Below are 26,848 nucleotides of genomic sequence, written 5' to 3' on the forward strand. Positions count from 1 at the left end.
GGAGTGGAACAGGCAGGCTCATTAAGGTCATCTTTCAACGAGAAGGCAGAGGCAGCATTGCACAGGCGTTCAGAGAAGATGCCCTCTGAGGGAGGGGTTGCCGGGGGAAGGACCGGTGTTGAGGGAGGCCGGGTGTCAACTGCGGACAACTGAATGTCTTGTGAACAGGGCTTTGCAAAAGGCTGACATTTCTGAGGAACGGAGAGGCCTAGGAGGAAACTTCTGTGTTGAAGGGAGTCAGGAAGGGCAAAAATGTGTTTGCCAATCACCTTCCCACCGCCTGAAACCACAATGAACTTCTGAGGAAGCCAGACAGTAATAGCCAGTGCCCCCTCTCCAATTTCCACTTCCTCCCACATTGGACAAAAAACAACTCCTGAGACCCTCCGTCCTGTCATGTCTCATGACCCACCGTGGAGAAGGGTACTGATTGGGAGACTGAAGGTTCTGCTCGATCCGTCGGTAGTTGTGGATCTGCGTAGGGACTGGGATGGGGACCGACTGCCCGTATTTGCTGCTCGATGAAAACTGGCCAGGTCTGCTGCAGGAAGTGAACAAAACACAGAGAATTGTGAGGGATCCTATCATAAAGCAGTTAACAAAGGTAATCTAAGCTGATCTTTCTACCAGTACATCTAGAAGGCCAGAGGATATGAGCACACGTGTGCACTGCTTTGCCAAGAACATTGATTTACCCTACTCCAAACTTAAAAAAAAAAATTAGACTTTTAACATTTCTAACATGGCAGCTTCCCTTTAAAGAATCGAAAAGAGTCCAGTAGCACCTTTAAGACCAACCAACTTTACTGTAGCATAAGCTTTCGAGAACCACAGTTCTCTTCGTCAGATGCATCTTACGAAGAGAGCTGTGGTTCTCGAAAGCTTATGCTACAATAAAGTTAGTTGGTCTTAAAGGTGCTACTGGACTCTTTTCGATTTTGCTACTACAGACTAACACGGCTAACTCCTCTGGAAACTCGCATCCAACCATCCTGTCCTTCCAAGACTTCTCCCGGATCAGGAGGAATTTTTCTGAGATCAAAATCACCTTTGTAACATTCCCAGATCAATCCCCACCCTGCAAATATGATGAACATTGCAAGGTACTTTAAAAGGGCAAGAAAGTTCTTATTGATTTAAGCAAGTCAGTCAAAACTCCCGAACTTAAAAATGTTTACTGTTCCTCTTGGTTTTTTGTTGTTATTAAAACCTGCGCTTTTTTTTCTGGGAAAAGAGGTGGTGGAACTCAGTGGGTGGCCCTCGGAGAAAATGGTCACATGGCTGGTGGCTCTGCCCCCTGATCTGCAGACAGAGGGGAGTTCAGACTGCCCTCCGCGCCGCAATCTAAATTCCCCTCTGTGTGGAGATCAGGGGGCGGGGCCACCAGCCATGTGACTATTTTCAAGAGGTTCCGGAACTCCGTTCCACCGTGTTCCTGCTGAAAAAAAGCCCTGATTAAAACATTCAAAAGGACAGGCTTGGAAGCTACTGCTGGCTATGAAGAAATTGACGATTTCTCCATCCCTTTCTTTGATGCTCCATCCGGAAATGTGGCACCCCTTTCTCCCCCTGAACGGCAAAGTCTGGCTGCAGCCTTGCATTGCACCCACCTCTGTAGCATCAGGAATAGCAAAATGTATAAACTTTTGTTGAGTTTGAAACGGAAGAAGAGCAGGTAAAAGAATATATGATAAAATGGGCAAAAAAATTTGGACATGACATATTAATGGAGCAATGGGAAAATATGCGGTCAAGGGGGTTAAAATTTACACTAAGTTCTAGTATCAAAGAAAATTTTTACAAGATGATGTATCGTTGGTGTATGACTCCTGAAAAAATGGCTAGAATGTACAAGGGTGCTTCAAATGCAGGTAGGAAATTTGCTAAACAAGAAGGGACATTTTATCATATGTGATGGACATGTAAGAAAGCAAAGAGTTTCTGGTTGCAGATACAATAATTGATTCAGAAGATTTTGAAGACTAGAATCCAGTTGAAACCAGAGATTTTTTTGTTGGGAATAATGGACAGCCAGTTGGAAAAAAGCTTTGGAACTTTGTTTTTATATTTTATCATAGCAGTAAAAGTGGAAAACTCCAATATTGCCTACAGTGGAAATCAGAACTCAACCTGTAGTTTTTAGGGTCTTTTTGTTTTGTTTATGTATTGTTATGTTGTTTTTCTTATCTTCTGTGTTTATTGTTTATATCTTTTATGCTATTGTTTATAGTGTGCATAGTTTAAATAAAGAAAAAAAATGGGGTGGGGGGAATAGCAAGCTTCCAAAGGTGATATTACACTTGTGATTCTCAGAGTATTTACTGCGGTCCCTTTGAAACATGAAGCCATGAGACGAGTTGGAAGAGAGATGTAAGCTGTGTCACTATCTTTGCTAGTCCCTATTGCAATTTACCACTGGCAAGGGGAATTGGGTTTTCTCTTTTCTCCAAGAGCAAACCCAGGATGTCCAAAAGTATAGTAAGCCCCAAAGGATTCAGCAAGAGCATAGTTCAATCTGCATCATATCCTTACCCTGCTCATGTGTTATAGTGAAAGCATGTACATTCTGCATGTATATTTAGGCACCTGTTTGTAAGAAGACACCGCATGCATTCACTTTGCAAATAAAACCAGGGACAAGTACCTGGTGTCAATCACATGTTCAGTTGCACATGCACTGAATTACTCAACACAGGCAGAACGGGAAAAAAATCAAGCATTCACTGTATACAGAAGCCCTCTTCACAAGTACAGTGAATGTGCATACAACCTACCGCTACATGCATACACTTGTTTGTAAGAAAGAGCCAGAGTGAGTTCACTTTACAGAGGAAACCAGGGACCAGTGCCCAGATAAATGAGCAGTTTCACACATTCAGCTGGGCATGCTTTGATTGCCACGTGAGCATTACTCAAGACATGCACATTGTACACGGATTGTACACGCGTTCACTGTAACGTGTGAACAGGGCTACTCTCTTACGGCGGGGGGGGGGAATGGATAAGTGCCACCAACCCCACAAGCTTCCTTCTTACCCTGAAGGGCTGGGAGAGCTGCAGTAAGGGGGCGAAGGAGACGGCGTCCTCCCCTGACTCTCCAAACCTGCTGAAGTTACCAGGGAACTCCTACGATGAAACAAACATTAGATAATCATTAGATAAATTAGATAAACATTAGATAAATTAGAGAAAATGGTCACATGGCTGGTGGCCCTGATCTCCAGACAGAGGGGAGTTTAGATTGCCCTCCGTGGTGCTCAGCGGTGCAGAGAGCAATCTAAACTCCCCTCTGTCTGGAGATCAGGGGGGCGGGGCCACCAGCCATGTGACCATTTTCAAGAGGTTCCGGAATGCCGTTCCACCGCGTTCCAGCTGAAAAAAAGTCCTGGCAAAGACTAATTTCACCTGTCCTCTTCAGAGGAGGAGAATAATTCGCCCAGATTTATTGCCCTGTTCCACTGCTGGCATATATTTAAGGTACAGGAACACAGCAAGATTGTCTTTCTTGATACACATCACAGACCTGCATCCTACCAAGAGTACAGCAATGGCTTAGTACAAACTTTCTCCATAGTATTCTCCCCTCGACTTCCTTGACCCATGGGATTCAAGAACCATACTTGATATGGGTTTATCTGAAGGACAAACTACACGTTACATTCCTATACAACCGGCTTGCTTTCCCTGCAATCACACCCCAGCTGCAAGGAAAGGTGTTTTTAAAGTCCCCAGAAGCACTTGCCCTGTGGTGGCTCAGGAAAATGGCAGATCAGGAGGGGAAGGCGACAGTCCCTCCTCCCCCTGTGCTGTTGTGCTAAGTCCATTCAGCTCCTGGAGAATTTAAAAAACGCCTTTTCCCACCGCTGCTCTGTGACTGTGGGAAAAATAAACTAGGTGCATAGAACAAGGACTTAATTGTCAAAAAACGTAACCTGTAGTTTGGCCCTTAAACTATCCTGAACTCTTGTGGTAGGGCAAAGAAAGGGGGGGGATCTAACTAAAATGTGCTCCTTGCATAGCAGTTCTCAAAATTCTGGTTTCCAGCTGCCATTTTGAGCAGCAGCTCGTTGAAGAAAGAACAAAACAAAAATGGCAGAGAACTTTTTTTGCCTGCCTATCAGTTTAGAACAACAGATAGGCCTGTGGGGGCATCTGATGCAACCTAAGAGCTGAAGAGGACAAACTTTGCAAATATCAAAAATAGAAGAGTAAGATTTGGGTCCAGTAGCACCTTAAAGACAAACTAAATTTCCGGAGTATGAGCTTTCAAGGATTAGAGCTCCATCTGATGAAGGGACTTGTGACTCTCAAAAGCTCACACCCTGGAAATCTAGTTTACTTATTTATTTTTTATTTATTTCGACTTTTATTCCGCCCTCCCTGCACAAACAGGCTCAGGGCGGATTACATGAATAAAAACATTTATAATAAACTTACACCATAAAACAGTTTTAAAATCAGTTTTAGTTGGTCTTTACGGTGCTATTGAACCCAAATCTTGCTCTTCTACTACAAACCAACACCTGAAACTATCACCAAAAACTGAATAACCACAGAGATAAAGTGAACTTCACCATCCCCAACAGCTGGAGGTGTTGCAGGAACGTGCAGTCATAGGGATGCAAAGATTCTTTCAGAAGGGCCACACTGCTCAACGGCAGAGCCTCTGGTTTGCATGCACGCAAGGCCCCAGGTTCAGTCCCTGCCATCTCCAGATGCAATGGTCTCAGGTAGCTGGTGACAGGAAAGACCCTTCTCTGCCCGAGGTTTTGGAAACCTTATTCTAACAGGCTAACAGTGAAATCCTAAGCAGAGTTACTCCAGTCTAAGCCCATTGAAATCAATGAGCTTAGATTGGAGTAACTGCTCATCATTTCACCGTAAGTGGCCAGTGGTTGGAGGGCATTGGGCAGTTTCATTTTTTTCACTGAATTATTAGAAATTAAAGTCAAACTCTTCCCTTACCCACTGCACATCAGGCTGTCCTGAATGGTTTTCCCTCCGGCAGCTTCCGCCGCTAGATCACCTAGGTTTCAAAGAAGTTCAGGAAAAGATTAAATGTGAAGTGCCTCCGTTTCAAGACCCAAGTCACATTTCAGTCCAGGTGAAATTGTTTCGGAGGGCCTACTGATTTCGATACAGAGATTTAAGCGTGTGCTTTGTTGATCCGCCCCAAAGAGCGAGCCTTGAAAAGGCCCAGCCTTTGTTAGAATGGGCCCAGGTTTCCCAAACTGAGAGCCAAGCTACAAGTGACACCTGACACAGGTTGGACACTTGTCAGCTTCCCTCAAGTTTTGATGGGAAATGTAGGCATCCTGGTTTTACAGCTTGGCTCTCCATTACAGCTGCAAGACCAGGACGCCTACATTTCCCATCAAAACTTGAGGGAAGCTGACAAGTGTCCAACCTGTGTCAGGCGTCACTTGTAGCTTGGCTCTGAGAGCAGGGCCGATTCCAGACGGCCCTCCCCATCCCAAAACGTTGCGCGTTGTCGCGCGAGAAAATGTGATATTTCGCGTTTTCCACGCAACGACGCGCGACGTTTCAGGATGGGGAGGGTCATCTGGAATCGGCCCTGCTGTTTTTACCACACGACCGGCTTACACAAATGGGACTGAAGAACGATACCTGCTACCAAATTTCAGAACGGAATGAAGTTCTCCCAGGGCTGCACTCCTGAGTCAGTTAATTAATCCTTCTCTCCTCCATTTTAGCTTCACGACAACCCTATGAGGTCAGTTAGGCTGAGAGTGTATGTATGTCTGCTCCAAGATCACAAACCCAGCTTCCACAACAAAGGGGGGAGTGGAACCCGAATTCTCCAGATCCTTGTCTCATGCTGTGACCACTATGACATCCTGCCTCTTTTTATGTCAGCAGTAGATGCATAAAAGTATGTAACTGAATGGACTGACTTGCCTTCAGTTTTAAAGGACAAAGCCGTATGTGTACAATTCAGTCGGCATTGCCCAGAATGTGCCCAGACTTGCCCAGAGGAGCCCAGACATTGTTTTGCCTCATAGACTAAAACAAAGAACCTTCATAGGCCAAGTTCTGCTGTATCCATTTTGCACTTAAGTCTCTTATATAAACATGCAGCCCAGCTGTTTGTGAAGGCTCTTCACAATCCGGATGTAGCAGAAATTCTGCTACCTGGCTTACATTCTGCCTCTTTTGTCAAGAGTACAAAGAGAAAGAGAGAGAAAAACTTCTCTCTCCCCTTACTGCCTTTTGGCTGGAATCACCTGGAATATATTGCACCTGCATCTCATATTACTTAGGGCAAGCGTTTAAAGTGATAAGAATTCTGCTCTTTTCATTTCCTCAGCTGCTGGTCTGCTCTTAGTGTTTTGTTAATAAACTTACATTGTTGTTTAAGCATGTTTGTGTGTTTTGATCAGGGCAGATAATCCCTCCACCCCACACACACTTATCTTTCCCTTTGAGCCATGTTTTTTTTTAAAAAAAATTATTCGTTTTTTTACGAAGTTTTTCAACTAACAACAGTACTTAAATATACAATATATTAAACAAATATATTCATTAACATGGAAATAATGTTCAACATTAGCCATAAACTTAGAACATAATAACAATAGAAAAAGTTTTTAACTTGTAAACAGCACACCACAAATCCTGCAAAGTGGTAGCCTATTTATCTTAAGAAAAGAAAACATGAATTTCTTATAAGCAGAATTGAGTATTATAATTTATAGATAAGCCATGGAATAGTAGAGGTCTTGTTTTGTTGTATTTTTATATCCAGTATCTTCTTTAGTCAGGTAGTCTAAGACTGGAAGCCATTTTTCAAGAAAATATGATTTGTAGTTAGAGTTTTCTCTCCGAGGGCCAAGCTACAAGTGACAAATGACACTTGAACAGCAAGTGTATTTTTCCCTGTTCACTTGCCCTCCACTCAATCCACTTGCCATTCAAGTGTCATTCGTCACTTGTAGCTTGGCCCTGAGCCATCTGGTCTGTGATTTTGTGCATAATAAAGTGGTCCCAAATGCAGTTTTTCCAACTATTCAAGGAGGGAGCAGTTCTTTGGTTCCAGCTTGAAGCTATTGTTAGTTTAGCTATAGCTAGAAGTGAGTAAATGAGGTCCAATCTGGCAGTAGGAATCTCAGGATTTTCCCAATAGTTTAGTAAAATTATTTCTGGGGATTTTGGGACCTTATAGGTTGTTATGTGTTCAATTTCCTTAATTATTGCATCCCAAAAAGAACTAATAAATTTACAACCCCACCAGCAGTGAATATAAGTACCCTGTTTCCCCACATTGCTTCCAACAATTTGCAGGTAAAGAAGGGTTTATATAATGCAATTTAACTGGGGTCAAGTACCAATGAGAAATTAATTTTAAGAATTGCATCTTTATGTTGACTAATGAAGTGAGCTCACAACTTCAGGAAGTAAGTGGCTGGAAATTAGAAGCAGGCAGATCGGTGGCCAGTTTGGGTGTGTTTTAAGGCAGATTTGCATTGCAACCCTAAACAAAGATACACCCTTCTATGTCTGCTGAAGCCTGTGGGCTCAGAACACAGCTATTCTACTTAGGACCGGGCTATTATAGGAAAGCTGGTGCAACTAAATACTTACACAGCTCAGTTTTCCCAAGTGGCCTCAATGGGGTGTAATAAGAAGTACGGAAAAGAATTTTCAGATTGACTCCAGGGGACTCAAACCAATGCTTACAAAAATGGCAGCCACTTCCTTAGAAGAGGCATTCCTTCACCTTTCTCACACAAGAGGGAATGCCTCTTCCAAGAGGATTCCTACCATGATCCATAAGCCCCATCTCAAAAGATAGAAAGTTTGTAAAACATTACACACACATACATATATGTATGTCACTTTCCATAAGTAAAGCATTTTACTAGGAGGAGGAGGGCGTAAGCTTATTCATCTTTGCAAAAGCTTTGCAAGGTAGGCCACCATTACTCACATTTGGCAGACAGGAGATATAAGCTGAGAGACAGTGATTTGCCCGAAGCTATTCGACAAATTAATGACTGAATTGGGATTTTGCATGTGAGAGAAAGAGGAGTAACGCACTCTTCGGCAATTACAGAAATGCGCACAAACATGCAAAGCTAAGGTATTAATTTTCTCTCAGCACGAAAGTGAGAATTGCCCCTAAGGACAGACCTTCACATGCTTAGGTTTTGTTCTGTTTCAGAGGTTTCTTATTAGGGATACATAAGGCCAATGGGTCTCCCGCCCACCTTTTCGGAATGTCTCCATGCACAATACTTTCACTCACGCCGGCTTTTCAGCCTCAGAGACCTCGTTCGGGCATTTGAGACTGCAGTGACACTCTTTGTGTGTTGGAGACCAGGACCAAAACTCCGAGCCAAACTACAAGAGACGAATTACACGAGGAGGAGCACATGACGGGAGTCGCAATGTTAGCTGGGAAGCCGAGTTTTAAAAGCGATTGGAAGGTTTTGTTAATTTTGCCTCTCTACAGAGCCAGGGAGATGGCTGCTCAGAGAGTTTGTTAATTTCCTCTTTGCCTCCAGAAGAGTCTCTCAGTTTCACCTCCCCTTCTAAGAGGCAAAGAGGAAATAAACAAACCCTCTGAGCAGCCAACTCCCTGGCTCAGTAGAGAGAGGGGAAATTGACAAAGCCTTCCGATCTCTTTTAAAACTCAGCTTCCCAGCTAACACTGCAACTCCCTTCATGTGCTTCCCCTTGCGTAATTCATCTATTGTAGCTTAGCTCTCCGGCATGCATGTACCCTGCCATGCATGAGCTTACTGATGCTGCAAACAAACAGGCTTGCAATTTGCTCAATATTTAAAACAGGATGCAGACTGGATGCCTTATCTGCATGTCAAGCATGGACCGACCTGGCTCACACAAGATGCCATGCACAGCTCGCCACTTCCACCTGCTCCCATGCCCCCCAGTGCCTTAAGTCATTCCTGGAAGTTCCAAGCTCAGAATTGGACCAGAATCTTAAAATGCCTGATATAAACCAAGGGCTCCCGAAAGTTGAGTGCTCATCTCCCAGTTGAAGCTTCAGCACCCCAACAACCCACAGTCCACCAAGCTGCCTGCATGTCTGCCTCCCCATCAAAGCAACACATTCAAGATTCTGTTCTGAGATAACTAGCTAGTTGGAGATTTCTTGGGAAATGGAAAGGTATTCTCATTTTATAGTCAGAGCAGACAAAGTTATCATTAACCGTAGACTTCACCACTATGTTGCCGTATGTACTATGTATTGCTTTAAGTATGTGCTCTTATGTACTACCTGTTGCTTTAAGTACAACCCTAGTGGGTAGTTCTATGTTGTCTAACATCAGTTCTAGAATTGCTTATGCTCTGTTTCAGCATTTCTTCAACTTTGTATTAGATTTTTGCTAGTGTTAAGTCTTTGTAAACTTGCATTTATTTATATTATGGCATTGTTTATTGAAATGTCCTTGATATCGGCTGTGCTGATCTCACGCTATGTAATCCTCCCTGAGTCTCAGAGAGAAAGGCAGACTATAAATGACATAAAAATAAACAGAGATAGGGCTTTTTTGCCCCTATATCTTCCTTCTGCCTTGGATATGCACATCTGCCTCTCACACACAAACACATTTCCAGGTTTGCTCCTCCTTTCTCCCCATTTGTTAAAAGTCTTGTTTGCATTCTTACGTTTTGCAACATTCATACAATGCCAAACCAAATCATTTCTTAAACGGAAAGACTACTTCTGCAAGGGGGAGGAGAGGGTGTGTGGTGATGTCACAGAGGCCCAGCCAATCAGTACTCTGCACAGTCACGCCTGCTTCAGACCAGCAGAATTGGATCTGGAAGAGACCGTGGCTCAGTGGTAGAACATCCAGGTACCAAGTTCAATCCTTGGCACCTCCAGCTAAAAGGATCAGGTGGTACCTGAAGAGCTGCTGCCAGTCTGAGAAGACAATACTGAGCTTGACAGACCAAGGGTCTGATTCAGTTTAAGGCAGATTCATGTGTTCGTGATCCCATCTCCCCACACACAATCCCCAAGAAAAAAATATGTACCTGCGAGAACAACATTTATTTATTTATTTATATCATATTTGTATTCCGCCCTCCCCGCAAGCGGGCTCATGGTGGGTAACTGTGTTTTGTATGGTATGGTATGATAACTGTGGTATGGTGACTGTGATTTTCCAGTGCAGAAGGACTTCTATTTTGATGGGCCCTGCTCTCCATCTGCACACCTTCCACCATCTCAAACACCACCCAGTGTCTGCTAAAAACAAAAACAAAGAACACCAGGAAAAGCCAGGGCTTACTTGAAAATTGAGCTGGCACCATAACAAAGTCATCAATGTCGCAGGAGGAATTCTTGCTACTGCTGCCCGCCGATTCCTTCGACCCATGTAGGAAGCCGGGAGAATCTTGGGTTGGAGAGGCCAAGACTTTCTCCTGCATACGCTGCATCTCCGCGAGGGACTGTGGAAGGGAAAAGAGAAACAGACTGAAACGCACCACCTTGGAAGCCACTCGTTTTTCATTCTCCCAGCTCCGCTAGATTAAGCTGTATCCAACACTCCATAAGATGAGATGCTGCCAGCACGTCTAAAAACAGCTGCTTCTTTCAGAAGAGGGTTTTTTTTCCTCCCCCAAAAGAAAAGCTCCAAGAAACCTCCAAGACAAAACAATGCCGTTTTAGTAGCTCCAAACCAGCGTGCTTCTGCCAACAGAACACTCCGTGGGAAGCAGAGAAAGGTTCTTTTGAAAAGTTATCTTCTGCTCTTGTTTGTTATGATCCTACAGAGCGGGGGCTGAGTTATGTGATTAGTGACCCGGTGACAACATGTTGGGCACCAAGGGGAGATGCTCTGATTTATTCAAAGAATCTAAGAAGGAACCTAACAGAATCAACCAACCCTGGATTTGCTTGTAGGGGTTAGAGTGTTGGACTAGGATCTGGGAGACCCAGGTTCGAATTCCCATATTGCCATGGAAGCTTGCTGGGAGATCTTGGGCCAGTCACACGCTCTCAGTTTAACCTACCTCATGGGGTTGTCATGAGGATAAAATGAAGGAGAAGAGAACAGTGTAAGCTGCTCTGGTGTCCATTGTGGAGAAAGGTGGGGATTAAATGAAAGTAAATCAAATCAAATCAATTTTCTTATCTTATTGGAAGTGATCACTTATGTCAGGTAGAGCCCAGCTGAGAGCCAGTTTGGTGTAGTGGTTAAGAGCAGCAGGACTCTAATCTGGAGAGCCAGGTTTGATTCCCCACTCCTCCGCTTGAAGCCAGCTGGGTGACTCTGGGTCAGTCACAGCTCTCTCAGAGCTCTCTCAGTCCCATCCAACTCACAGACTGATTGTCATGAGGATAATAATAACACACTTTGTAAACTGCTCTGAGTGGGCGTTAAGTTATCCTGAAGGGCTGTATATAAATTGAATGTTGTTGTTGTTGTTATTGTTATTTATTCTTGGGGTCACTTTATTCCCCAAACAGCTCCAAGCAAGAACTATCCAATCCCTTTAAAGGCCTTATAATCAAGATGGCACCAGCTTGTTGTAATGGCATCAAATATGGAGAACATGTACAGAGTTTGACATTATCATAAGAACGCTGGTGGGAAGGAATCTGAAGCATTAAATCCTTCCCAAAGTATCCCCTCAAGATGGCTGTAGCCTTTTGCTTTTCTGGAATACACAAAAGACACCAACATAATAACTCTGATAGGAGGTAAAGAGTAAAGGTGTGCAAGCACCGAGTCTTTACTGACCCATGGGGGGATGTCGCATCACAATGTTTTCTTGGCAGACTGTTTGTTATGGGGTGGTTTGCCATTGCCTTCCCCAGTCATCTACACTTTACCCCCAGGAAGCTGGGTACTCCTTTTACCGACCTCGGAAGGATGGAAGGCTGGGTTAACCTTGAGCCGGCTACCTGAACCTGGCTTCCACCAGGATCGAACTCAGGTTGTGAGCAGAGCTTGGGCTGCAATACTGCATCTTACCACTCTGAGCCACGGGGCTCCTTTGATAGGAAGCAAACTGTTTTGCTCACCTGTAAGCCAAAACACTTGAACTATAACCTTGATTAAAACTGGATAGGACTGTCGGGGGCTAGATGAAGATGCTTCGGGGTTTGGGTCCAGCTTTTGGTTTCCAGTTGGAGACCCCTGCTGTACACAAAACCAAGGTTGTATCCCTGATGGATGCAGTTTAGAGAGGAACACGGAGCTATTTATGAATGACCTCAAAACGGCTGGCCAGGAGCACTCTGCATGAATCGGGATTATCTCAGCATAACAACCCCTGGGGATAGTGACCTGCTAACACCAAGCCAGAAAACAAGCCCCTCTTATGTTTTTGAACTCTCCGAGACAGACCTGGCAACAGCTACCTAAGCCCAGTGCCAGTTAGAAAAGGAACCCCACCATGCCAAGACCATTACAAACTCCCTCTTGTGCCCTTCACCTGTTACAGAAGTCTTCCTCGGCATTTCAGAGGTCTCCAAAAAAGGGAGCTTTTTACTAATGCCCTCTGAAAGTAAGCTTCCAAAGCTAGGTTGGCAGGTGGAATATCTGCCTTCTCCCCTTTCAGCAAGCCAATCATTGGCCAAGGAAAGCTCTCACCCTTTCAGGAAATCCCAGAAGGCAAAGCTGTCAGCTCCAATCAAAGTGCGAGAGATAATGCTAGACCATGATATGTCTGGATCTCTGCTCTGGCGTACTAGACCTGAAAGGAGCCTCGTAGGCCATGTGGTCCAACCTCATGTTCAAGGCAGTGAATCCAAAGCCTGAACATCCCTGACAGATGGCTGCCCAGCCTCTGCTTGAAGACTTCCAGGGGAAAGGCCCCCCACACTCCACTAGGTAGCTGGCTCCACGGTCCCACTGCTCTGGCTATTAGGAAATTTCTCCTAATGTTCAACCCAGATCGACCCTCTTGTAATTTAAGCCCATTAAATCCAGTCTTTCCCTCTGGAGCAGCAGAGAACAAGGCACTGCCCTCTTCCAGGTGACAACTCTTCAGGTATTTGAAAAGTGTAATCATGTTGCGTCTTAGTCTTTAAGAGATTCAGGATCCCCAATTCCTTCAACCTCTACTCATAGAACTTCTTTTCTAGACCCCTGACTTTTTTCATGGCCCTCCATTTCACTTGTGTCTGGATCCGTTCTCCTTGCCCCAGGGAGACGGACTACTTTACACTAACCAATCATGGAGGATCTAGACCAGGAGGTACAAGAGACGTAGGCAAGGAAGTGTTAGATACGGGCAACTTTCCATCTAGTTGTTTCGCTGGCATCCTAAACCTGCAGGTGATTTGCAGGGCGAGGGGAGAAGAAGAGAGGTGTTGGTGTATGTGCTAGGATGGAGGACAGAAGGCACATTTTCTACCAGTCTTGCTCTGCTTATTCAGGTGCAAGTCCCATTAAATTCAGCGGGATTTACTTACACATGAATATACTGGATCAAGTTGCACAGCGTAAAGAAACAAAAAGACCCCACCCAAAGAGACAGATAGATCCTACCAACAAAGAGCATATTAGTTCTTGCACTGGAGGTCAGTTGAGAACAGAAGGAGTACGATCATGCCGCAAGGGTGCTCCACGTACCAAGGTCTTTTGAGAGGAGGAACGGTTTGTTATCCATCACACCTAGTTTTAGGATCACAGAGCTGGAAGGGGCCTTATAGACCATCCAGTCCAAACCCCCCGCTCAATGCAGGAACAGCCTAAAGTATCCCCAACAAGTATTTGTCCAGCCGCTCCTTGAAGACTGCCAATGAGGGGGAACCCATTACATCCCTAGGCAGTTGATTCCACTGCTGAATTACTCTTAACATGAAGAAGTTTCTCCTAAAGTGCAGCTGGTACCTTCCCTCCTGTAGTTTAAATGCACTGTTTTGAGTCCCGTCCTCTGTTGCCGACAGGAACAGCTCCTTTCCATCCTCTAAGAGCTAAGCTACAAGAGATTAATTACACAAGGACAAGCACGTGAAGGGAGTCACTATGTTAACTGGGAAGCTGAGTTTTAAAAGAGATTGGAAAGCTTTGAAAATTTCCTCTCTCTACGAAGCCAGGGAGATCCCTGCTCAGAGGGTTTGTTCATTTCCTCTTTGCCTCTGGAAGGCTCTGCCAGTTTCACTTCCCCTTCTAGAAGGTGAAGAGGAAATAAACAAATCCTCTGAGGAGCATTCTTCCCTAGCTCTGTAGAGAGGGGAAATTGACAAAGCCTTCCGATCTCTTTTAAAACTCAGCTTCCTGGCTAACATTGTGACTCCCTTCATGTGAGCGTCCTCGTGTAATTCGTCTCCTGTAGCTTAGCTCTAAGTGATTCTTAAAGAGAGCAATCATGTCTCCCCTCAACCTCCTCTTCTCCAAACTGGCCATTCCCAGGTCCCTCAGTCTTTCCCAAGCCCCTGATCATCCTGGCTGCTCTCCTCTGCACCCGTTCCAATTTGTCCACATCCTTTTTGAAGCGAGGCCTCCAGCACTGTACACAGTACTCCAGGTGGAGCCTGACCTATGCGGTATATAGTAGGACAATGCTGTACCCTTGAAAGAGCTATTGTACATAGATTACTACGTGGCCACTGGCAGCACAGCGAGCCCTGAGACAGGAGGAGGAACCACCCATGAGAAACCGCAATGGTAGGAAGGACCACCGACAGATACCATTATACTTACAAAATCAAACAGAGTCCAGTAGCACCTTTAAGACTAACCAATTTTATTGTAGTATAAGCTTTTGAGAATCAAGTTCTCTTCGTCAGATGCATGGTACAGAGACTGGTCAAATATAGAAGAGGAGGGAGGAGAAGAGGAGGAGAGAGAAGAGGCAATTAGGGGGGGAGAGGGAGGGTGCAACCAAAACATTCACTGTGGTTATCGAAGGCTTATACTGCATTGGAATTGGATGGTCTGGTTGTTCTGCTGCTACAAACCAACACGGCAAACTCCTTTGAAGCAACCAAAACCAAAACCGGGTACTCATTTTACCGACATCAGAAGGATGGAAGGCTGAGTCAACCCTGAGCCGGCTAGCTGAACCCAGCTTCCACCGGAATCGAACTCAGGTCGTGAGCAGAGCCTCACACAAGCCAATTAATCTCCATACCAAGAGGAGATGTTTACATTTACTAGCAAAGGAATGTTTTGGTTGCATCCCTCTCTTTCCCCCGCTAACTGCATCTTCTCTCTCCTCCCCTTCTCCCCCCTCCTCTTCTGTATTTGACCAGTCTCTGTATCAGGCATCTGACGAAGAGAACTTGATTCTCGAAAGCTTATGCTACAATAAAATTGGTTAGTCTTAAAGGTGCTACTGGACTCTTTTTGATTTTGCTACCACAAACTAACACGGCTAACTCCTCTGCATTATACTTACAGGGGGAGATGCTAAATGGGATGTGGAAGAGCTGCTGGAGGAACTCCCGGAGGCCGAGCTTGGGTAAGAAGGCATTGGCAAAGAAGCAGCTGCAAGGAAAGCAAAGACAGGTCATCCTTTCGGGGTTGTCAACAGCTGGATTAAGAAGGTTTTCATGGTTTCTTCAAGCCAACAGATTCCCCTCAGATACAGGGCTCTCTCATTTGACGGGGGGAAAGGAATTCAAGGTATTGTGAAAAGGCACAGTTTTCCTCAGTAAGCTCTCACTTACCATACACCTCTAACACTAGTCAAGAATATATACAAGTATACGTTGTCCTCCAGTTACTACAGAAGCATGTTGCCCAGTCCTTTATCCAGAGCCCCCCTTGCTCAGCCAATGGGCTGCCCGCCATTTTATCTAGGCCACCTGTGAAGCAGTGCAGCACCTTTGGGGGGGGGGTCACTGTTATCCTAGGCATTCTTGAGGCAAAAGACACCAAATTTTACAACAAAGCAAGGAAGCATTCCGCATTAAAGAGAAGGAAATCTGCACATGCTCAGAGACACTCATGTTTAGGCGGCATTAGGATTTTGCAAACAAAAAATATTAATTGTATCCTCATTTCAGAACGTGTCCATGGGACTCTATAGTAGTGTGCGCTTCACTGCGTAGTTCCCCTCACGGGGTGCCTTTTTGATGCTTCATCCACCATTATATGTCATTAGAGCAACAGAGGCCCAAAGAGACAAATCTGTTTTGCTAGCCAAGTTCCTTTCCTCTGGTGAAGGAGTTTTCATCTGATGCCAGAAGCTCAGAAGAGCCTCCATTACAAAAAAGGGTCCGTGCAATTCAGTGCCAAACAGTACGTATATATTTGTGTGCATCGTTCTGACTTTTCACCTCAGGTGTGACTATATCAAGCCATCCCTATTTATTTTGAAGCCGAGACAGTAATTTAAAAACAAAGGTTGAGGCTGTAATTTAGAAAAAGTCACCCACGATTTTTCTTCCACCTGGCGCTGCCAGAAAACGATTGCCCTGGCTACAACAATGAGATGAAGTAGGGTTCTCTGTCATAAAGGTAAAGGCAGTCCCCTGCGCAAGCACCAAGTCATTACTGACCCATGGGGGGACGTCGCATCACAACGTTTTCTTGGCAGACTTTGTTACGGGGTGGTTTGCCATTGCCTTCCCCAGTCATCTACACTTTACCCCCAGAAACTGGGTACTCATTTTACCGACCTCGGAAGGACGGAAGGCTGAGTCAACCTCGAGCCGGCTACCTGCACCCGGCTTCCGCCAGGATCGAACTCAGGTCATGAGCAGAGCTTGGGCTGCAGTACTGCTGCTTACCACTCTGCGCCATGGAGCTCTACTACAAAAAAAATTCTGATTTTAAAAAAAGACTGATTTTTTTTTTTTGTTAAATGGATGTTACAGATAAAGTACTTAATATTAATTCACCCTAACGGGGAGACTGTGGTTTGGCTGTCTGCGTTCAGCAATCCCAGCAACAAATGGTGGATGAATAAGTTTAGGAGTAACTGGAATAATCCATAGACAAAGACGGGAGAAGGCTTGTTTCTACCTGAAGCACAGGGGATTTGAGACTAGTTAGCCCAACAAAACAGGTGCGGTCTTGCCTTGATGCCTTCGGGCATTTAAAAGGTGTTGATATTATTTCCGGGCAAAGATCTGGCAACTTTTAATGGGAAGAAGCTTCTTCAACTGGCAAATTCGCCTTGAACAAGGATACAGTGAAAGTTAAGCTGAATTACATCTTTTAAGCCTTTTTTATGGCCAAGCTTCTAGCCTGAGAGGAATACCATTTGGGGCTGCTGAATGCCGTTTTGAGCCCCCCCCCCTTCACTTGTTATTGTTTGTTTTAATATTGATCATTTTTATGTTGTTGGTGTTTTTAATATTTTTAAAAAGTGATTTCATAGCATTGTTTTATTGGCTGCTACATGGGCCCTTTTCACACTGCTTACCTTCACTCGCAATGACACAGAACATCGCGCTAAAACCGCGGAAGATCGCATTTTCTCGCGTGAGAAAATGCGATCTTCCGCGTTTTTAGCGCGATGTTCCACATCGTTGGGAGTGAAGGTAAGCAGTGTGAAAAGGGCCAGTGTGGGTAAAGGGCCGTTTCCACACTACTCACCTTCAGCTGGAACACTGCGGAACATCACCAAAAAAACCGGAAGATAGCAGCAAGCCTCTGAACAGCCAAGCAGGGAGGCAACATTAGGGGAAGGTTTTTTGGTCTTTGAGGGCAACTGGTAGGCCGATGGGTGAGGCAGGATGCTGGACTAGATAGAACATTGGACTGATCCAGAGACCTCTTTTTATTTTGTGAGCTGCCTCAAGTAAGACTCTAGAAAAGAGACACATAGGAGGAGCCCGGTGGCACAGAGTGGTAAGCAGCAGTACTGCAGCCCAAGCTCTGCTCACGACTTGAGTTCGATCCCGGCGGAAGCTGGGTTCAGGTAGCTGGCTCAAGGTTGACTCAGCCTTCCGTCCTTCCGAGATCGGTAAAATGAGTACGAAGTTTCCTGGGGGGTAAAGTGTAGATGACTGGGGAAGGCAATGGCAAACCACCCCGTAACAAAAAGTCTGCCCAAAAAAATCATGATACGACGTCCCCCCATGTTTCAGTAATGACTCGGTGCTTGCACAGGGGACTGCCTTTACCTTTACCTAGGTATCTTCACCCCCAAATTACCCATGCCATTACTCGTTGTAACCCAAGATGCTCATTCGTGGAAAAAACCCTGAAATCTGAAGACTCTTATCTGAAGAAGAGAGCTGTGACTCACAAAAGCTCATACCCTACCACAGATTTTGTTAGTCTTACGGGTGCTACTGGACTCTTGGACTTTTCTACTGCTATAGACAGACTAACACAGCACGCATCTTGTGGAAAAAAAGTTAGGCAATTTGTAACATTGTTCATTGTGTCTTCGATACTGCTTAAAGCGTGTCCTTACAATCCGTTATTATGCATTATTTGTTGTATGCATAATACTGTCCTTAATTGCATAGTTTTAAATTGTATTATACTGTCTTCGTTGCATTGTTTGAAATTACAGGATCTGCCTCCAATCTCAGTGAGAAACACAGACTAGAGTGGGAGCAAACAGATAACGGAGTCCCCCGCCCTGCTTGCGAATAATGTAAAAGTGCCACCCCAACTTCTTTCCGCCCCCATTCAATCCAATGGGGTTCATTTGGTCATGGCTGACTCAGTTAAGAGCCTAGGAGTTATACTAGATCCAGCACTGCTGCCAGAGAGGCAAGTAAATGCATAGATTAGCCTGGGAGAGGGCCCCCATAGGGATCCCAGGTTCGTCAGTGGGGCAGGAGATTCCCCTGCTCCCACTCTCTACCCCCCGCCACCAATCCCCTGGCTGGCAGGGAGAAAGGGGGGGGGAATAGGCCTCCGGGCGCACTCCCACGGCGCCACGACGATGTCACTCCCAGAGTGGTGTCATCACACCACACAAAGAGCGCTCCCGCTCTTCGTAGCGGGCCAAGTTGGGCCTCAAACAGGCCGATCGGGTCCATCTGGGGTCCCAATGGGCCCACTGTGAAGTATGGGAACGCGCGCCAGCCCCTGCACAATGACATCACTTCCAGGTGACATCATCGCATCATCCCGGGAGCAAAGACATTGAGGAAGGTGAGTGCCAGGTCCCCCCTCCTGCCAGGGGGCTATCCTAGCCCCCACCTTGACACAGCCGATCTGGCCACCTGGATTCATGCCACTATAACATCGAGACTTGACTGTTGTAATGCACTCTACATAAGCCTCCCCTCTAAGTCGACTCGGAGACTCTAGCTGGTGCAGGACGCTGTAGCTCATTTATTCTCGGGAACTAGACGGAGCATGCATGTCACTCCCATTTTGCAATCACTCCATTGGCTTCTGATCAGTTATCAGGCTCAAGTCAAGGTCATGACTATCACATTCAAAGCTCTTTATGGCCTTGGCCCCTCATATCTGTACAACCGACCACCTCTCCCCCTATGTTCCACCACGGCAGCTTCGTTCCTCTGAACAGGGCCTTCTGCAGATACTGCCCTGCAGTTGGGCAAAATCAACAGCTGCTTGCACATGTGCTTTCTCTGTGGTGGCCCCTACCTTATGGAATGGCCTGCCTTAGGTGGTCAGAGCAGAGGTCCAGCAGCGGCTATTAGCCACAAGGTATAGATGGAACTCTCTGTCTACGGCAGCGATGCTCTATATTCTTGGTGTTTGGGGGGGGGGGATCAGTGGGAGGGCTTCCAGTATTCCTTCCCCACTGGCAGACCTCCTGAGGACACCTGGTTTTTGATCACTGTGTGACACAGAGTGTTGGACTGTATGGGCCATTGGCCTGATCCAACATGGCTTCTTTTATGTTCTTATGTCAGAAAAGCTCCCACTCTCCTGGCTTTCTGCAAACTATGCAAAACTGAATTATTCAGGAGGGCTTCCTACCCAGATTACAGGGCTGTGTCATAAGAAATAGAGAGATGCTTTGGTAGGGCAAGGACTAAACGCTACACTACTGGTTATTGTCTGCTGATGCAGATATGTGCCACTAGGAAGTTTCCATATTGCTTAATATGCCATGTAAATTAGTTATGCATTGTTTCAGAAAGATTTCGACTTTTTGTTTTCAAATTTTCTGCCACCGTACCCTATTGTAGCTGTTTACTGAATGTCCTAACTGCTGTTCATTATTGCACTTGCTCAGTGAACGTCCTACCTGTTGATTATATTGTATTTCACATACACTGTGTAACCCGCCTTGGATCTCAGTGAGAAAGGCAGACTATAAATAAATAGAAGAAACATTCGCCCAAATGTCTTGCACAGCTACTCAGAGTCTCTATACACGAGACAAAGTACATGAGGATGCTCAAGTGAAGGGAGACGCCATGTTAACCAGGAACTGTAATGTAAAGGCTCTGCCATTTTCACCTCTCTAAAGCCCGCAAGGCAAAGATCGCTCCTCAGAGGGTTTGTTTATTTCCTCTTCGCCTCCCTGAAGGCTTTGTCAATTTCCTCTCCCCTTCGGGGAGGCGAAGAGAAAATAAACAAACCCTCTGAGGAGCGATCCTTCCTCTGCCGGCTCTAGAGAGATGAAAATGAGAGAGCCTTCCAATCTGTTTTTTTACCCTATGATTCCGGGCTAACATTGCGTCTCCCCTCAACCTGAGCATCCTCGTGTACTTCGTCTTATTTAGAGAGACTGAATGGGTGGGTCTTATTTATTTCATTTTTGTGTATTTTTATCCCACCCTTCCTCCCAAGTAGCTCAGGACACTATACGTGCCTCTCCCCTTTTCCACTTTATCTTCTTAACAACCCTGAGAGACTGGAAGGAATGAAGGACTGGCCCCAGTAAATTTCACAGCCAAGCCGAACTAGAAATCAGGCCTCCCTGGTCCTAGCCCAGAAATCTAAGCATCTCACTTCAATGGTACCACTATTCCACATGTACATGTGGAATATGGATTTAATGAAAGAGATTTTATATACCATTTCTGTGCCATTTTGTTGGAATGTACAGTGTCAACTGTGCATTGCAACATACATGCGTATAATATTTATAGAAAAGGGGGGGGAATTGCTGGGGGGGTAGGTAGGAGGAAGCTTGCCCAGTACTTTAGTTCAGCATGAGAGACGCTGTTTATTCACTTTATTTATACCCTGCCTTCTCCCCAGTGGGGACCCAAAGCAGCGTACGTCATTCTCCTCTCTCCCATTTGGAGGTAGGTTAGGCTGAGAGTGTGTGACTGGCCCAAGGCCACCCATGTTAGAGTGGTCTCACCAGTCTCCCAGATCCTACACTGACACTCCAACCATTACACTACGTTGGCTTTCTCTAGCCCTGTGTGGACAATTCGTCCACATGCTGACCCACCGCGCAAGGGAGAGCCCTGGCCCTGCCCTCCACCTCTGTGGGATTACCAAGCGGCCCGCATGGTGCTAAGGTGGGGAAGAAGTGCCTATGCGCATGCCGCCACCTGATCAGCTACATTCGTAAAATAGAGTTGCTGAGCATGAGGGCGGAGTGTACGTGCAGGCACTTCCGGCAAGCATTTGCACCAAGCACACCGACTTGGCAACCACACAGTGATATGGCCTGCTCTCCCCACACAATGAGTCAACTCACAAATGGGTCATCCTCCCATTTTTATCTCCCAATTTTTATCCTCCCAATTTTTATCTAAGGGATGAAGTGTACTTTTAGCAGAGCCTGTTTTCTGGAACCAAGAGGACTCTTGTTGGTAGCTCTGTAAATATTTTAAGCCCAGGCAGTGGAGGGCACTTTCTTTTGTATATATGTCTAGATAGGATATCGGCCCTCAGACCCTTTTAGCTAATTACACTGATTGAGATTTTAATTTCATTGTGCCAAAAATGTTTTATCTTTTGTATCTTTATATACTACTGTAACCCATCCTGAGCCCTCTTGCGGGGAGGGCAGGTTAGAAATTGTTTTATTATTATTATTATTATTATTATTATTATTATTATTATTATTATTATATCGCATTTGTATTCGGCCCTCCCCACAAGCAGGCTCAGGGTGGACATATTATTATTATTGATTATGAATTATTACTATTGATGATGATGGTGATGATGATGATGGTGATGATGATGGACATCGGTATCACATGCTCCACCTTTGGTGGTAAGTGTGCAGCACCTGGAGACTGGGCTTTCTCGGTGATGGCCCCTTGATTATGGAATGCCCTCCCCCACAGTGGTTCCCCTGGCCTGTTATGTTTTAAGCACCAGGAGAAAGCTTTTCATTTGTCCAGGCATTTGGGTAAGTTTGTCCCCTTCCTTTCTCCAGAATACATTTTTTTTCACGCCCGAATTTAATTTTGATAGTCTTTGGACTCCTGTATTATTTTGGGTATTGAGCACTTAACTTATGAAGGAAAATTTAAAGCTAAGTGACTACATAAAGACTTCCATTTGCATTCATTCTCTGCTTTCCTGTTCCATTAATCAACAAAATTTAAATCACCAATATAATACTTGCAACGAACTGTTAATGGATTCTGAACTTTGAATCCGTGCCTTATTTTTCCTCCATTGAGAAGACAGAACTAGAACCAAGCTACACTTGCAGTCTTTTATGCAATTATTTGTGTGCAAAAGTGGAGAAATATTTACAACTAGAAAAATGGGAAAGTACAGGAGCAGGAAGCTCTTATGCCAACTTCCCCAGCCCTTCCAACTACAACTACACACAGTTCTTTGTTAACACTCAGTAACCAAAAGGTTTTCATCAACGGGAGACCCAACAGTTCCTGCACAGAGAAACACATAAACACGTCTAGCCCAATGATGCATCTTTCAATTTTTTTTATTTTCATAATCCATGCAGAAGATACTTCTATACAAAAAGAAACATACACGTTGTAGATTTTCCAGGCTGTATGGCCATGGTCTTGGCACTGTAGTTCCTGACGTTTCACCAGCAGCTGTGACTGGCATCTTCAGGGGTGTAGCACCGAAAGACAGAGATCTCTCAGTTTCAGTGTGTGGAGAAGATGTTAGCAGGTAATTTATATCTGCTCAGAAAGGTGGGTTTGGGCTGAGTCATCCTGTAAGAGTTTCCCAGGGTGTGGAATGCTAATGGGGGGATGCTTCACTGTATCCTGAGGAGGTTCTTTTGAATATGGATTGGTGGTTGATATGCTAATCTTATCTGCAGGGCTATTGAGTATGTAGAGTATTTTATTAGTCTGGTGTTTTTCAGGCCTGGTAACCATGCCCTCTTCATTCTTAGACTGCTGGTGAAACGTCAGGAACTACAATGCCAAAACCACAGCCATACAGCCTGGAAAATCTACAACAACTAACGTTCTCTGGCCGTGAAAGCCTTCGACAATACACATTCATTATAAAGAAATACAAATATAGAGAAATATAAAGAAATACAAATATATAAAATACACCAAAGATATAAAAGATACAAAACAAATATATCAAGTTCCCAGTGGATGAAATGGAAGAACCCAAGAAGGCACACTGGCAGCAAAAAGAAAGACGCGCTGATGATTGGAAATCATTTTCTGATCAAGCAATTCAGAGAGAGACAAAAGGAGAGGGGTAAATCAGAAGGAATAGAGGTAGACTTATTTGCAGGGAGAAACCACTACGATGTGGTGGGAGATGCCATGATGGACTCAATGCCATCTTGATTCTTCATTCATGCCAATAAAAATGCATGAAGTTGCTTTATACAGAATCAGGCCCTCCATTCATCTAGCTCGACATTGTCTATTTTGACTGACAGTCACTGCTCAATGTCTCAATCACAAGTCTTGCTACCAGAGATCTTTTTGATCAGAAATAATAGGAGGGTGAACCTAGCACCTTCTACACATGATCTGCCACTGAGCTATGGTAACTCCCTAGTTAGCACCAGAATGAGAGTATGCACATACACTCTCAGAACCAAGAAATGCTTACGAGCAAGCTCTCAAAGAATTGTTTAAGACAGACCACTCTAAGCCACGAAGGAGCTCAGCCTTGTTGCTCTTCCCTTCTTGCCCTCAATCCGCACATATCAGGAGCTCTGAAGATCAAAGCGCCGTGTTGAGATGGCTCCCCGAGACAAACATTTTTACAACTCTTTTCTCCTTCTCCAAGAGCAGGATCACACAAATCGCGCTGGAGTGGGTCACACAAACACACTTGAAGAGATATTGATTGTGATTTTATCTTGTATATTTTATCTTTCTCTTGTGACCCGCCCTGAGCCCACTTGCGGGGAGGGCGGGATATAAATATAATAAATAATAATAATAATAATGTGGAGATTCATCACACTTCCAAAAGTCTTTTTCATGGCCTCTCCTTACGTTATGGAGAAAAAACTCCACTGCATGGTGGAGCTGTGCTTGCTTGCCTCTCATTCAAGTAACTGCCCGTCATATTGTCTTTTTGTGAGAAAAAGGTCCAAGACTTGAATGAGGACAGTTGGGCACTAAAGTTCATGTGGCTGGATGGACCTCAGGACAACACAAAGTGTCTCCCGTACATAGATCTGGAGGATGAAAACAGGAAGGCTTTTGTCATCCACATTCAGACAATATTTTTCCTTTTGGACTTGGGAAATTTCATGAGCTGCACACTCGATTCACACCCAGATATAAGACCTACGTGGACCGGCAAGTGGTTTCGTCAATGCCTGTGGAGGTGGTCGTTTTGAGGGTCCTGTGTCCCAAGGCAGCGGGGCAGATGATGCTGGAGATAACAGGTGAACGAGGGGAACCCTGCTCTGCCTCCCTCGATTTTGTGGCTGCGGTGGCGTTGCTCCCGAGGATGCTAGTAATGAAGGGAACGGAGGCCAAGTCAAGAAAACCCTCTCCTGCTTTCGGGGAGATTTTTGCTGGGTAGTGCATGGTCTCCATAATGCCGGAGCAGACGGTACTCTCGTTTGTCCTGGTTGCTGCACTGTCCGGTAAGCAGGCCAGGGCTGAGAGGATCCTTCCTGGTTGGCGAGTGGCTCCGATTTTGAAGAAACCCGTTTCCAACATAGCACAGCTGCTGGGACAGGAGTAGGTGCCACTTTGTGAGCATCCTTGAGCCGACAGTATCCTTTCCGTTTTCTAGAATGCCTCTGATTCTGGAGGCATGCCCCATGAGGCAAAGTTGAAGGTAACGGGTAAGAAGGCTTGGAAGAAGCCCTAAACCAGGAGAAAATTTTTCTGCCCGCGGGGGGTGGGTCACCTAAGTACAGGTAAGGGGGAGTTGTATTTAGAAGTCTGATCAAAAGGTGAAATCAAAACTCCTGCTTTCAGGCAATAGAGGCCAAAATTCTAAATTTGCCCAGAGGTGTCTAACATTAGACACCGTCAGACAAGCTTACACCACTTGCTTAATTAAAACAAGTGTCAGTTTTATTGCATTTCTGATGTGATGCCTATCATTTGCTTGTTGTCTTACAGGATACGAGACTGACGAGTGATAATATGATCATTTGATACGAGCGGTAGCAATTTCACACACTCATGCAACACTGGCTACCATTACAAGGAACCTCTGATCTGTCATTTGTACATGTCCTTACTATTCGGATTTCAGTTCGAAAACAGCTTCACCATCTATCATCCCCAGCTTTACAAAATGAATGAATTGCCATTCAGTGTATATTTGCTCCAGGAAGAAAAAGATATCTCGCTCCACCCCCAAGAAGAAACTGATATTTCTAAAGATTAAATCTAAAGGCGCCATATATAATGGCTATGACAACAAGACCAATGTAAAACACAGAATTATTATGATTGTCAGAGCGCCAAAAAACTTCTTCCTTGCAGTCTTTGAACTAAGTTTCAACAGACAAATTACACAAGGAGGAGCATGTGAAGGGAGTCGCAATGTTAGCCGGGAAGCTGAGTTTTAAAAGAGATCGGAAGACGTTGTCAATTTCCCCTCTCTACAGAGCTAGGGAGATGCTGCTCAGAGGGTTTATTTCCTCTTTGCCTCTTAGAAGGAGAGGTGAAACTGACAGACCCTTCTGGAGGCAAAGAGGAAATTAACAAACTCTCTGAGCAATCATCTCCCTAGCTCTGTAGAGACGGGAAATTGACGCCTTCTGATCACTTTTAAAACTCAGCTTCCCGGCTAACACTGCGACTCCCTTCACGTGTTCCTCCTCGTGTAATTCGTCTCTTGTAGCTGGGCTCTTTGTTAAATCAGCCACAGGGTATTGATTTGCATGTTTCTGCTATGTAACCTAAAACAGCTGGGTTTCCTAACGTCGTAGAACAGGATACGCCATAGAACAAAGGGCTTCACTTACCAATTCACTCACACGCTGGCTATCGAAACTGCTGAGAGTCTTCAAGTTGGAAGGGGCCTATTAGGGCATCTAGTTCTATCCCCGCTCAGTAGAGGAAATCTGTATCCGACATGGCGAACTAACCTTTGCTCGAAAAATCATAAGATGACCCCACCATGTAATCAGTTTCATTGTTGAACTGATCAGGAAGTTTTTCTTGGTGTCCAACTCCAGTCTTCCCTCTCATACCTGAAGCCTATGAGATCTAGTCTTGACTTTAACCCTTTCACTTAGAAAGCTGGAATTTGGAACACATGTTGTCCAAGACACCTTGAGTGATTCCGCACACGTTGGATAATGCACTTCCAATCCTCTTTATAGATCATTTGGGACAGATTTTTTTTGTGTGCGGAACAAAAAATCCACCTCAAACGATTGATAAAGTGCATTGAAAGTGCATTATCCAATGTGTGCGGAATCAGCCCTTGGCTGGTAAAAAAAAAAAAAAATATTCTGTCTCCCTCAAAATAGTGACATGAACTGTACCCCAAAACAGGTAAATTATTCCTGTACTGACCAGATAATATTTGGAACACAGATTAGGCCAAAACAGTCCAATACCAGAAGAGACTAAAAACAAGACCTTCTTTACATCGACATTCAAAACTCAAGAGATGATACGGAGCTCCAACTAATGAAGCAGCTCACGTGCACA

At 44.9% G+C, this 26,848-nt stretch overlaps 1 protein-coding gene across 5 annotated transcripts in view; it reads right to left on the reverse strand.

The window, feature by feature from the left end:
• ULK1 (unc-51 like autophagy activating kinase 1) overlaps positions 1-26,848 on the reverse strand; it is a 130,726-nt gene that overhangs the window by 29,593 nt on the left and 74,285 nt on the right. For 4 of the 5 annotated variants that reach the window (XM_054996231.1, XM_054996230.1, XM_054996229.1 and 1 more), the window contains 5 exons: positions 15,349-15,437; positions 10,284-10,443; positions 4,966-5,026; positions 3,037-3,126; positions 413-541 (listed from right to left, as the gene is read on the reverse strand). In XM_054996231.1, the coding sequence (XP_054852206.1) occupies positions 413-541; positions 3,037-3,126; positions 4,966-5,026; positions 10,284-10,443; positions 15,349-15,437 (529 nt within the window). The remainder of the gene's footprint in view (positions 1-412; positions 542-3,036; positions 3,127-4,965; positions 5,027-10,283; positions 10,444-15,348; positions 15,438-26,848) is intronic. The other variant, XM_054996232.1, reaches the window with a different exon arrangement.

This window comes from Eublepharis macularius, chromosome 13 (assembly GCF_028583425.1).
Source record: "Eublepharis macularius isolate TG4126 chromosome 13, MPM_Emac_v1.0, whole genome shotgun sequence".
Taxonomy (NCBI): domain Eukaryota; kingdom Metazoa; phylum Chordata; class Lepidosauria; order Squamata; family Eublepharidae; genus Eublepharis; species Eublepharis macularius.